This window comes from Peromyscus leucopus, chromosome 17, assembly GCF_004664715.2.
Source record: "Peromyscus leucopus breed LL Stock chromosome 17, UCI_PerLeu_2.1, whole genome shotgun sequence".
In the NCBI taxonomy this organism is placed as follows: Eukaryota; Metazoa; Chordata; class Mammalia; order Rodentia; family Cricetidae; genus Peromyscus; species Peromyscus leucopus.
This window is the reverse complement of record NC_051077.1, coordinates 54,735,395-54,747,977: the sequence shown is the minus strand read 5'-3', so window position 1 is coordinate 54,747,977 and position 12,583 is coordinate 54,735,395. Positions and strand designations below refer to the sequence as shown.

Sequence of the window (12,583 nt, the reverse complement as noted above, 5' to 3'; positions counted from 1 at the left end):
TACACACACACACACACACACACACACACACACACACACACACACACTGTGGGCCGCAGGAATCACTCTGCCAGCTGCTGTGTTTAGCCCTGGCCCTCTGATCATGAACACAAGGGCATTTTTAATCCTTGCCTAAGCACCACCACACCCAGAGAGGCCAGATGGGCAGGCAAATCACCCGGGCACCCTGCTGGTGGGTCCCTCTGCCCAGCCTGGATCACCTATGGAGCAGAGCCAGCTGGAGGGATGTCTGGACAGGGGAGGGCAGGGCAGGCTGGCCAGGTGGCAGTGGCCTGGCCCTGGCATGTAAGCCCTGTTGGAGGGGCCCTGCAGGCCTCTTGAGTTTAGCCAGCCTCCTGTGTACTGGCCTGCAGACAAGGTGGGCGGCGGCGGGGGGGCGGGGGGGGGCACAGTCCCCCAGCCCCTTTCCCTTAACAGGCTCTGCCTATGGTGGGGACTGTCTATGTGCCAGGGTCTGGCTCAACCTAAAAGGTGCCCAGAAAATGAAGTCCCCGGCGAAGGAGAGTGGCTGGCTTGTAACCACACGTGGCACAGATTAATTTCTAGGGTAGGGTGCCTAGGATGACGGCGGGCCATCAACAGTGTCACCCAGCTCTCTCTTGTGCTCGCTTACACTGTAACTACAGCTGGAGGAGAAGGCTAGAGCAGGAGGCAGAGAGAGGAGCAAGGTTCGGACTCGCAGCCTCTGTGCAGGGCTGAGGCCCCCGGCTTCGAGACCCTCCCTGTGCCCGGGGCCTCGTAGCTGAGCACTGACAGGCACGTGACCGGGCTGTGAGGACTCACAGCCTGCACTGATGGTCAGTTCTCGTGTTCTGGCCCCACCTGCTCACCCGGAAGCCTCGGGAAGGGGCTGGGGCGGTGGTGTGTGCGGCACAGTGGTAAAGAGCTGCCTGAGCACGTGTGGACGAGCCCACTTCCGTCTTTAGCATCGATGGAGCAGACACGAGCCCTCGTTTTCAATCCCAGGAAATAACCCCTCAGGCACAGTGGCCCCATCCCACCTGCCACCCCCTCCCTCGCTGTGCTCCCATCAGTGGGAGGCATGGAGGTCTGGTCTCGGCTCCACCGGCCCGGCCCGGTCACGGTGCTCTTCAGCAGCTCTTTACCCCGGGTGATGAGCCCACTGCGACCCGCGCACCCCCATCCTCAGTGTGCCCCACCATCTGTCCTAACCCACGTGGCCACCCACAGCACTAACAGCTTGGGGCTTGCTGTACGCCCTCGGGGACACAGGCCCACACCAAGGGGCTGAAGAAGAGGGGGAGGTGCCAGCTGGGACAGCGTGCGCGAGGGATCAGGACAGGGAGGTGCCGCGCCCAGGCAGCCTGTGCAGAGGCCCTGGAGGGAACAGGTGGACTGCGATGTCAGGGCTGGGAGACGGTCAGAAGAGGGAGCGCGGGACTCCGCTCTCGTGAGCGCGGGACTCCGCTCTCGTGGGGCAGGCACAAGGCTGGGGGAGGAGGAGCTGAGCAGGGTCAGGGCGAGCATCACGGCGGGCTGATGGTCAGGCTTTTAACAAGTAGGGGATAAAAATAAAGAGGACACAGCCACAGTAGCCCCGAAAAGCAGTGTTGGGTCAAACTGGGAGCCAGAGATGGGCAAGGAAGAGCTGGGGCATGGAACAGGCCAAGGGGAGAAATAAGCTTTTCAAAGGTGAGGGTGGCCCGGAGCATGGCCCAGTGGTTAAGGGCACAGGCTGCTCTTATATAGGATCCAGGTTCAGCTCCCAGCATGCACACAATCACCTGTAACTCCAGATCCAAGGAGCCAGCGCCCTCTTCTGTCCTCAGAAAGTACTGTGTACACAAGTGCACACTGACACGTGGGCAAAACATTCATACACATGAAATATTTTTTAATTAAAAAAAAAAGGGAGCTTGGAAGGACCAAGCCAAAGTCTCACTAGCAAACGAAGTCAAAGGCTTTGGGTTCCCTCCTGCTCCCAGACCTTCCCTGAAGCTGGGCGCTACACGGCACAGCCCTAAAGCCACCCTCGACTCATGGAGGCAACGCTAGCTTCCTACCCCAGGACCTTTGCACAGGCTGTGCCCTGTGTGGCTCTGTGGACGGGTGTATCCCCTCAGACACAGTCCCATGAACTCTTCACTCCAGCACATGCTGCTGCGGGGTGTGGGCGGCATGGGAACCTTACCCTGACCTGCGCCGCTGACGCCCAGATGTGCCAGACTGCCGGTGCTGCTAGAGCTGGTGAGAGCGGGGAAGGCGGGCTCCTCGGGGTCCAGCGGCGTCGGGAGTGGGGAGGGAAAGTGGGTGTTGGTGAGGTCAGGCAGGGAGCCCCCTGTGTTGTGGGTAGCGGGGATCAGGGCTGACGTGCTCTCCTGCTCTGCAGATGGGAAGATGCTGGTGGGGGGGGGCAGATGCAGACAGGACGTGAGGTCTGGGACAGTGACTGGCTGGCCAGCCGCGCCACCCTAGGACAACTGCGGTGAGACAGGAGGGGACTGAGGGGATCGGTGGGCACAAAACAACACCCCTGGGTGAGATGTGAACATGACAGGGCCCCAGGTGGGAGGACAGCTGTCCACAGGGACAGGGGCCAGGACATCCTGGGTACAGGAGGTGTGGGGGGCCCAGACTTACTTGATTCCGGGAACCTCGCAGGACTTGGGCCTGGAACCCGTCTGAAAGAGAGCAGAGCAGTTGGTGGGTGGCAGGCGTGGCCGCCTGTGTGCTGAGCTCAGTGCCCTTCTGCTATTCCCGTCTCCTGCCCAGGATCAGCAGCCATACAGGGGTGGCTTGGAGAAGCCCAGGGCAGAGCCAGGAGCTATAAGGAGGGGCCTTCCCAAACCCTCTCCAGATCCTGTAGCTGCCCTGTGGGTAGTCACGGCCAGGGGCTTTGCTGAAGCCCCAAGCCCAGATCTAGGCTGCGGCACTGGGGACTCCTGGTTGCCCATGGGCTCTGAGATCCTGATCCCCTGGGGGTCAGTGCTGCAGGCTGGAGCTCACACCAGAGGATGCAGGGCAGGCAGACAGCAGCTGCGGGCTTCCCTGAGGGTGACTTGTGACCAGCAGATTCGGTGTATTATGGGACTCTGGCTGGGGAAGGTTTGGAAAAGCTTTCTGGGGCAGCAATATGGCTCAGCCAATCAAAGAGCTTGCCACATAGGATGATAGTCTGAGTTGGATCCCTAGGACTCCCAGGGCAGAAGAGACCGGACTCCTGAATTTGTCCTCTTTCCTCCTCACGCATGCCAGATACACATACAAGCGCACACACACACACACACACACACTCACGTACACTATATATTTAAAAAATGTAACTAAAAAAAAAAAAAAAAAAGACAAGCGATCCATGGACTCGGAGGCCCTAAGGTCTCTGAACATGTATCCATCCTTTTAAAAAGTATTTCTATGTTGGCAAACCGTCTTGTAGCCCAGGATGGTTGCAAACCGTCTTGTAGCCCAGGATGGTTGCAAGCCCCTGCTCCTGCTGCCTCAGCCTCGGGTTGCTGAGATGAGGTGAGCATCAGATCACACAGGATCAGCTGTGCACAGGCCGCACCCACCCTGCTTCCAAGCTGAGCCAACAAGAGTTTAGAGCCATTTAGATGGACAGAAATTCTTTTCTTTTTGTTTATTTTGGTTTTGGTTTGAGACAAGGTTTCTCTGTGTAGCTCTGGCTGTTCTAAGACTCTCTATGTAGACCAGGCTGGCCTCGAATTCATAAGAGATCCACCTGATCCTGGAGGCAGTGGTGGCGCTCACCTTTAATCCCAGCACTCGGGAGGCAGAGCCAGGCGGATCTCTGGGAGTTTGAGGCCAGCCTGGTCTACAGAGGGAGATCCAGGACAGGCACCAAAAGTACACAGAGAAACCTTGTCTCGAAAAACCAAAAAAGAGATCCACCTGCCTCTGATTCCTTGCTGGGATTAAAAGTGTGCACCACCAGCCCTTCAGTGTTGGGGGTGGAACCCATATATGCTGGGCAAACCTGCTACCTGAGTCACACCACTGGCCTCCCTTTTATTTTGAAAGGAAAAGACGAATTTACTTTTTATTGTGTATTTTGCCTGCATGTATGAATGTGTACAGGTGTGTGCCTGGTGCTCAGGAAGTCAGAAGAGGGCACTGGTCTCTTGGAGCTCAACACAGATGATTGTAAGTCACCTTGTGGGTGCTGGGAACCAGACCTGGGTCCTCGGCAAGAGTCGCTGAGCCACATGCCCAGCTCTACCTTCCCCTTTTAAACGGCATTTATTCCTTATTTGTGTGTGCATGGGGAGGGGTCTGCGCACGCTTGTGCTATTACAGGCACGCGGAGGTCAGAGGACAACTTGAGAGAGTTGGTCCCCCCCTTCCACCACGTGGCTCCTAGGGCTGGAACCAGGTCCCCAGGCTTGGTGGCTCACCAGGCCTGCTTTTTCTTGGTGTTCTGAAGCAAGGCCTTGCTCTATAGCTCCTGCCTCGGCCTGGGCACAGTGTGCCGGGGTCCCAGCTGAGACGAGTGTCTGTCCTCTTCACCACTGTGACCAGCCATAGACAACACTTCTTTGAGCTGTTTCTAGGCAGTTTGACAGGCCTGCTGTGGATGTCAAAGCTCGGGTTCCGGTCAAGCTGAGCAAGGGTCCCACCCTGGGGGAGATGGAGCCACCTCAACACGCCACCTCGTCATCTGTTTCGGGCTGGCTTTGGGAGAAGCTTGGCCCACCCAGCGGCTCTCACCTTCTTTGAGTCCCATGACTGCTTAGCAAGGGTCTTGTCCGTCTCGGACCTCGTCTCCTCCATGCCTGGGACGGTGAGCAGCAAGACTGGGTGTTGGGGGAGAGAAGAGTCAGGAAGCCGTGACTACACAGCCCAGCGACCCCAGGGCCACGCGGCCTGCACGGCCCTGACAGCAAGCTTGGGAGGTTTACTGAAGCTGTGAGAGAGGCTTCATCACCAGGAAACCCTGCACAAGGGCTCTCAGCTGGCGGCCTGCGCACAAGAGCCAAGATGGCGGCAGGACCCCACCCCAAGCTGGCCGGGGCCCTGGAAGCCCTGACTTGAAGGTCATCGGAGAAGCTGAGACTCACTGAGGCTCACCGCTCCCCGGTCTGCACCCAGCGGCTGGGCCAGGCTCGGGTCCCCCACACTTGACCACAGGTTCTGACCCCATTGCTGATGCTACCTGGGATTTAAGTGGTCTGCCTAGACGGGGTGTGCTTGAGGATGAGCAGAGATGTCAGAAGGGACCTCAGGCTAGACCAATGGGTGCGACTGGAGAGCTTCGAGGGGCCTGGGGGGACGAGGGCCGGGGGACGAGGGGATGGACATGGTTGATGTGCCTGAAGCCTGCCTTAGTCACAGTGAGGGTGTCTTTCTCCAATGCTGGGGACGGACCTGGGCCCCAGCGCTCAGCAAATGCTCCGTGGCCACACTCTGCCCTGTTTTCTGCCTCTTGCTGGGTTCAAGTCTTCCCTTGTGACTTACAGGGCCAGAAGGAGCAAAGGTAGATGGGAAAGAACTTCATGGAAAGCAGGTCAGGGGGTGCCAGGAGGCAGCCAGGGGACCCTGTACTGCCTTGGTCCCTCTCAGAGCACAGGACGTGGGTCCTTCCACGTCACAGAACCCCACCGAGGCTCCTGAGAGGGCATGAGACTGTCATGTGTACCCCATTTAAGGAGACCACAGGTTTCAGAACAGCCTGGACTGTTCTCCCCGCCCCGCCCCTGCAGACAGGGTCTTTAACTTGCAGCCTTGGGTGCCTGCCAGCAACCTTCCCCCAGGGTGAGTCTTAACCAGCAGAGGCTCCCTGGGACCCCGGGACCTGCCCCCCACAGGCCCTCTCAGCACCTGGGCCTCAGATACAAGGGAGGTGATTTCCCTGGCTTTGGTGTCCAAGGCCCTGTCAGGCCTGGCATGGGTTTGCTGCACCTAGCCTCACAGCCCACACTTCTGTCTCTTCAGACAAGAGCTGTCGGGGCCCACGCGGGAGCCCAGGACCGGGGCACAGCCTCAGCTCAGGGCTGTGTGATGGCAGCAGGGGGAGGAGACGGCCCTTTTCTCACACAGGTTACCCAGCTGGGCCCAAGGGAGGGGCGCAGACGGTTCCGGGCAGGAGACCTGGGGGTCCTGGATCAAGCGGTACCTGAAGCTAGCTACAGTCTATCCTCCACTCCTGTGGGGGTTAATAGACCTTCTCTGTATGTGCTTGCCAACTGGCCCAGGATACAGCCAGTGCTCATCGCCCAGCGATGGTTCTACCTACAAAAACGTACGCATCCTTCAACACCCAACTCCAGCACCACCACCCCGCCACCCCGCCCCTGGGGCAAGACTCCCCGAGAACATTTGCCCTACTCTGAGTCTCTAAATATTAGTCCCCCACAGTCTGGTGACCTCACGGACACGGGGGCCACCCGAGGCTGGGTTGCCTGGGTCCCTGACATACCTCTCTTCTGGTGTGCATCCTGGGACCCGCCTGTGAAGGATTCTGCCTGCGTGGGTGCCATTGTGCTCTGGTGCAGGGCGGAGTCAGAGTTGGTCCTGGGGACAGAGAGACGGTAACAGTCAGGCTCAGCCTTGATCTATCCAAGTTAGATACAGCCTTAGTCCCTACAAGGGTCCCGGACCTGCCCCATGGGCAGCCTGTGTGGGTCATTCCATCGCTAGCTGTGTGGGCTCAGCTTAGTGCTCTGACTTCTCTGTGATCAATTTTATTATGGGTAAAATGGAATGAAAATAGCCTAGGCTTTTCTACAGGGTCTCATGTAGCCCAGGCTGGCCTCAACTCACTGTATAGCTGAACTTGGACCTCTGCTGGTTCTGTCTCCACCTCCAGAGCGCTGTGGTAACATGCGCATGGTGTGCCATGCACGTGGAAGTCAGGAGACAGTCTGTGGAAGCTCTCCTTTCCTGCCTTCTGTGGCACAGGGTCTTTCCGTGTTCGCTGACGAGCATGCCAGGCTGCTCCACACCCCATCTCACTGCATTGTGTGCCAGGATTACAGATGTGTGCTGCTGTGTCTGACTCCATGTGGGTTACAGGATGTGAACTCAGGGCCGTGTGTTTGGCACAGTTTCCCAAAGAACCTGCCACTCGGCTTTCCATGCCTTTTTTTTTTTCTTTCTTTCTAAAGAATTGTGATTTTTTTTGTTTTTGTTTTTGGCTTTTCGAGACAGGGTTTCTCTGTGTTGTTTTGGTGCCTGCCCTGGAACTCACTCTGTAGCCCAGGCTGGCCTCGAACTCACAGAGATCCGCCTGGCTCTTCCTCCTGAGTGCTGGGATTAAAGGCGTGCGCCACCATCACCCAGCAAGAATTGTGATATTTTTAAAGATTTATTTATTTATTTATTGTGTACGGGTGTTCTGCCTGCGTGTGCCTATGCACCACGTGAGTGCTGGTGTCCATGGAGGACAGAAGAGGGGTTCAGATCCCCAGGAACTGTAGTTAGAGATGGCTGTGAACCACCATGTAGGTGCTGGAATCAACCTGGGCCCTCTGGAAGAATCGTCTGCGCTCGTACCTACGGAACCATCTCTCCAGCGCAGTTTTATGTGGGGCTGAGGATGGAACCCAGACTCCGTGTGCGCTAAGTGAATACTCTACCAACTGAGCACCAAGCACTCCCTCCGGCCTGGCCCAGCTTCGTCTGTTTTAACTGTGTGTTAGCCAGGGATGGTAATCCATACGCGTGGTCCCAACAACGGTGAAGACAGAAGGATTGCTTGAGCCCAGGAGTGTGAGGCCTGCCTGAGGAGCACAGTGAGAAACCATGTTTGAAAAGCCTGGGCCAGCCAGAGAGCGCGGAAGACAGTAGTGCTTGCTGCCGAGTCTGATGTCCTAAGGTGTCAGCCCAGGACCACGTGGTAGAGGGGAACTGCTCAAAGTGACCTCTGACCTCCACCTGTGGCACACATGCTCTCCCCGCCAAAGCCAGGTGTGATAGCGTACATCTTTAATCCCAGCACTTGGGAGGCTGAGGCAGGTGGATCTCTGTGAGTTCCAGGCCAGTCTGGTCTACAGAGTGAGTTCCAGGACAGCCAGGACGACACAGGGAGACTCTGTCTCAAAAAATCCAACAAACAAAAAGAAATATGGAAAAAGAGAAAGAGAGGGAAGAAAGGAGGAGAGAGGAGCAGCCGGGACGGGAACTGGCTTTGGAGGCTCCTGAAGTCATGCTCTCCATATTTCAGAGACCGTTCACTTCGGGAACCCTTTAGAAGCACCTGGCTCCCTCGGTCACTTTCCAGGCACCGTGCCCTGCGTCTCCACACAACTGTAACAAACATCTCCTGTTTCCTCCCAGAGGCAGGTGGCCCTGGCACTGACCTCCTCCAGCTGGTGTCCGCAGGAGGCGAGAGGTACACGGTGCCGTAGGGGCAGCTGTCGGCGTGTACGGGTTAAGGGAACCTCGATGACATGGCCACAGCACAGGAGGCCACAGCACAGGCTGCTGGGAGCTGCTGGGCGGGGCCTGGGCTCCCTGCTTGTGGCTGGCCTGCAGACAGCTGGCCAGGAGGGCAAGGGGTGTTTCCTGTCTGGCTGGAAGCAGCTGCTGGTGCAAGGGCTCCCGAGGGGGCCAGACCCATTCACCTACAACTCAGCACCACCTCCAAACCATTCCAAGACGAGGCCTGGGCCTCACACGGGGCCCAGATGCCTCAGGGAAGCCAAATTCAAGTGACCTCTTCAACTGAGGCGGCTCCCTGCACCAAAGGCTCAGAAGCAAGGAGCAAGGGGCAGATGACAGCTCCACTGCGCAGTTGGGGGTGGGGACGAGAGCGACCTAAGGCCACTCTGTGATGGGGACCTCGCTGAGGCAGCCAAGTGAGGAGGAGGACCCTGGCAGGTGTCCACCCTCCAAACAACAGTCCGGCAGTATGTGTGGGGTCACTGTTGTGTCCATCTGGGCCTGGCTCTGTCTGTGGCCTCAACTAGAAGTCTCTACTTCCTGCAGCCCTTGAAAGGCTGCACTCCTTTCCCGATCACCCCTTGTGGCCCTGTCCGCTGTGGTCTGGAGTCACACTCTCCTTAACTCTTTCCTTTGTCCCACTGACCCCACCTCTGACTCAGCACACTGGCTCTCTCCAGGCTGCCCCCCAGATTTCCCCGATCTGGTGTCCAGAGGCAACAGTGTGGACCTGTGTCCCTGTCCCCTCCCTGTCCCCACACCCTCCGCAGAAAGGATATCTGTCGTCCGTGCTTGTCAACTGACAAGGGCCGGCGGTGGGGGGAGCCAAGTCTGCCCCGCTCACGATACACTCTGTCCACAAGCCCATGATGTCGTGTAGTCCGACTCGTGTCCAGGCCTGAGGACTGAAATGGTGTCTGGAGAGAAGGATGGGCCAGGAAAGGGAGTTCAGAAAGGATAGGGAAGACACAAACCCAGGTTACTGGCTGAAGCCTGAGGTTCCCCATCTCTACCCTCGGGGACCCTTGAGCTACGGACACACTCAGACTCCACTCCACAGACTGCTCTGGCAGCCCGCGCTCCAGCTGAACCATGGGCTAGGGTGCAAAAGCCGGCAGGGCTGTCCCAGGAAGGGCAGGAGGCACGTAGTACAGCCTGCATGTCAGGGCCAGACAGGGCGGTACGAGCTCTGCCTGGGTGCCAAGGATAGCTCTCCCCAGCTGGCCAGGTGCAGACAGGCCTCCACCCTTTCTCGCAGGCCTGGCCTGCCTCCTGTCCCCACCTACGTCATCTCTGGAGGGGCCTGCCAAGAGAGGCCCCCGGGGCTTCAAGCCCAGAGCTGCTGCGGGGCCCACCTGGCCCAGCACTTGCTCCCAAGAGGATCGAGGCAGAGCCCAGAACTGCTCTGGATTGAGCAGTGGCCCTCTCTCCTACCCCTCCCGCTCCCACCCCCAGCATCTCAGCCAGGCGCCACTAGGAGCCAAGTACAGGCGCCTTCCGGGGCCGTGGCCTGGCTGGCTGGGGCTGCTTACCCACACCTGGGCTGGCACAAGACTCCAGGCGAGCCTTGGAGTCCCCAAGGCTGCCAGGAGCCTGTCACCATGTTAGGGTGAACTCAGATACCTGTGCCAGCCCAGGACATGTCTTGCCCCATGTCTGCCGGGTCACCTGGGCCCTTCTATCCCCAGGCAGAAAGCAAAAGCCATTCTGATATTCAAACAGGCTTCCTGTCGGCAGTGGCTGGAAGGGACTGGCTACTTCCTTCTCTGTGTCTGCCTTCAGGGCACTGCCAACTCTCTTTGTGACTCAGAAAAAGCCCTTGGTGGTTTGAGACTTTTCTATACCTTTCCCCATGAAAAGGCAGTGAGCCCCAAAGATGGCCATGAACCTCACCACCAGGGCCTGGGGAAAGAAGGGGCCAGTCATCTCTCTGAGACATCTATAAGCCCCAAGGGGAAACTGAGGCAGCTGGTGCCCATCTCTCCAGGCCAAGAATGCCCCCACACATCAGGCCCCTCCCAGCTCTCTGCCCCATTAGCAACCAAGACACACAGGCCACTAGCCCTCTGGACCCCACCCAGCCTTCCAACCCCACCCACTTCTCCAGGCCCCTCCTAGCTCTACAGACCCATTTGGTTTTTTGTTTTGTTTTGTTTTGTTTTGTTCTTTTGTTGTTGTTTTTTTCAAGACAGGGTTTCTCTGTGTAGCTTTGTGCCTTTCCTGGAACTCGCTTGGTAGCTCAGGCTGGCCTGGAACTCACAGAGATCTGTCTGGCTCTGCTTCCCGAGTGCTGGAATTAAAGGCGTGCGCCACCACCACCTGGCTACAAACCCATTTGGGATCCAGCACTTGGGCATGTGCATGCTTTGGGGCTTGGACCATGCAGCTTGGGTCACACGCTTGGACTCTGCTGCAACAGAACCCAGGATATGTGCATGTGGCATCTGCCCAAGAAGGACCCCAAGAGTCCTGGGAGACTTTGAGCGGCGTCCATACACACTTCCCAAGATGGAGGCGCTGAGCAGATTCGCTTCGGGTAAAGGGATGGAGGGGGGACCTACCTGAGAGCCACAGAAACAGCTATGGGGCACCCAGTGCCCACATATGGGTCAAGGTCTTTTTTTCTTTTTTTCTGAGACAGGGTTTCTCTGTGTAGCTTTGCGCCTTTCCTGGATCTCACTCTGTAGCCCAGGCTGTCCTCGAACTCACAGAGATCCACCCGCCTCTGCCTTCCGAGTGCTGGGACTAAAGGTGTGCGCCACCGCCGCCTGGCATGGGTCAAGGTCTTACAGACTGGTGCTGGGCAAGGACAGCCTCAGTCTGGGGCTCAGTTACCAGAGACACTGAGCTGTGGCCAGGGCTACCCCCAAAAGTCCACTGCACTGAAAATGCAAAGAATCTGAACTGTCCCGTGGGCACGTGTGCCTCAGGCACATGTGGGCCCAGTACGGTTCCTTGGGCCCTGGGCCTGAGAAGTCCATGGTGGGGACCATGCAGGGCTAAGTGAAGGGTGGAGGGAGGAGGGGCTGGAAGGAAGATAAATGGAGGTCACCGCCCCAGGAAGTGGTGACTTCAGTACACCTAGCCCCAGGACTCCAGTGAGGTCCCTCAGGACCAAGCTCACAGCACACCCAGGCACACAGGCCGCCCACCCCAGCAGCCACACTGCCACGCGGTAAGGGAGGAGCCTGCCAGCTCTTGGGGACATGGTTGTTCTCAGACCCTTGGTAGCACTGTGTCTGAGGACTGGGGGCCCTGTCTGCACCCCGCCTTGCACTTCTGAAGACTGGGGTCTGGGGAGAAGACGCTAGCCCTTATCTACGTTATTCTGACAGCGGCCGTGGCCTGAGGGAGCCACGCGGGGTGTGCAGATCTGCCAAGAACTGTCTGCAGACAAGTGGGGTCAGGCGGCGGGGCTTCCTTCTGAGAGCTGCAGGCCGGGGAGGCGGCGGCCGAGCCAAGCCCCCGAGGCCCTGAGCTCTTCCCGAGGCCTCAGAGGCTGCTGGCAGGTGCAGCGGCTGCTGAGTGCTGTGAGCAGCCGTGTGGGGGCGTGGGGGGGGGCTGCCTCCAGGAGTCTGTGGAGCTCAGGGAACCTGGCTAGGCCGCCCCTCCTCCACCAAGCCCTGGGATATAAGAGAAGTGGGAGGAAAACCGCTCAGCCTGTGGGCCACTCGGCTGTCTCTGGAGTACGTGGCTGACGTGGGGCCCAGAATGGGACAAAGTTGGGACAGGAAGACTTGGGAGTGTCACCTAGGAGAGAGAAGTGCAGGAAGGCAGGAGGCTCACCTGGAAGGAGAAATCCATGCTGCCACTTCCAATCTGGTTCACGTTGGGCAGGGACCCGCCATAGTACTGGCCGCGGCTGGGGCCCAGCTGCAGGTACTGCGACTTCTGCAGTTGAAGCTGGAGAAGCAAAGCCACCGGCTGTCACCATGCAGGAGGGGACACGTTCTCTGAGAGCCCCACAGAGTGTCCAGACACCCACGGGTGGGGTTGCGGGACTAAGATTCTGGAACGGGCAGAGCCTGGCCTGCATGGCCCCCGAGTGGACAGCACACCCTGGAGAGGCTCCCGACCACGGACTTACGGAGCCGGCCGCCGGGTTCACTCTGCGGGAGACCTGGGGAAGCCTGGCCAGAAACCGTAAATATGCTGGCCGCCGAGAAGCCCCTTTCAATAGTGGGAAACTGGCTACTGACGTAAT

The 12,583-nt window shown here is 58.4% G+C and overlaps 1 protein-coding gene across 5 annotated transcripts in view; it reads right to left on the bottom strand.

The window, feature by feature from the left end:
* Crtc1 (CREB regulated transcription coactivator 1) overlaps positions 1 to 12,583 on the bottom strand; it is a 56,523-nt gene that overhangs the window by 14,870 nt on the left and 29,070 nt on the right. For all 5 annotated transcript variants that reach the window (XM_028856900.2, XM_028856901.2, XM_028856902.2 and 2 more), the window contains exons 2-8: positions 12,166 to 12,282; positions 9,159 to 9,296; positions 8,298 to 8,359; positions 6,416 to 6,510; positions 4,708 to 4,793; positions 2,623 to 2,663; positions 2,174 to 2,382 (exon numbers count right to left, since the gene is read on the bottom strand). In XM_028856900.2, the coding sequence (XP_028712733.1) occupies positions 2,174 to 2,382; positions 2,623 to 2,663; positions 4,708 to 4,793; positions 6,416 to 6,510; positions 8,298 to 8,359; positions 9,159 to 9,296; positions 12,166 to 12,282 (748 nt within the window). The remainder of the gene's footprint in view (positions 1 to 2,173; positions 2,383 to 2,622; positions 2,664 to 4,707; positions 4,794 to 6,415; positions 6,511 to 8,297; positions 8,360 to 9,158; positions 9,297 to 12,165; positions 12,283 to 12,583) is intronic.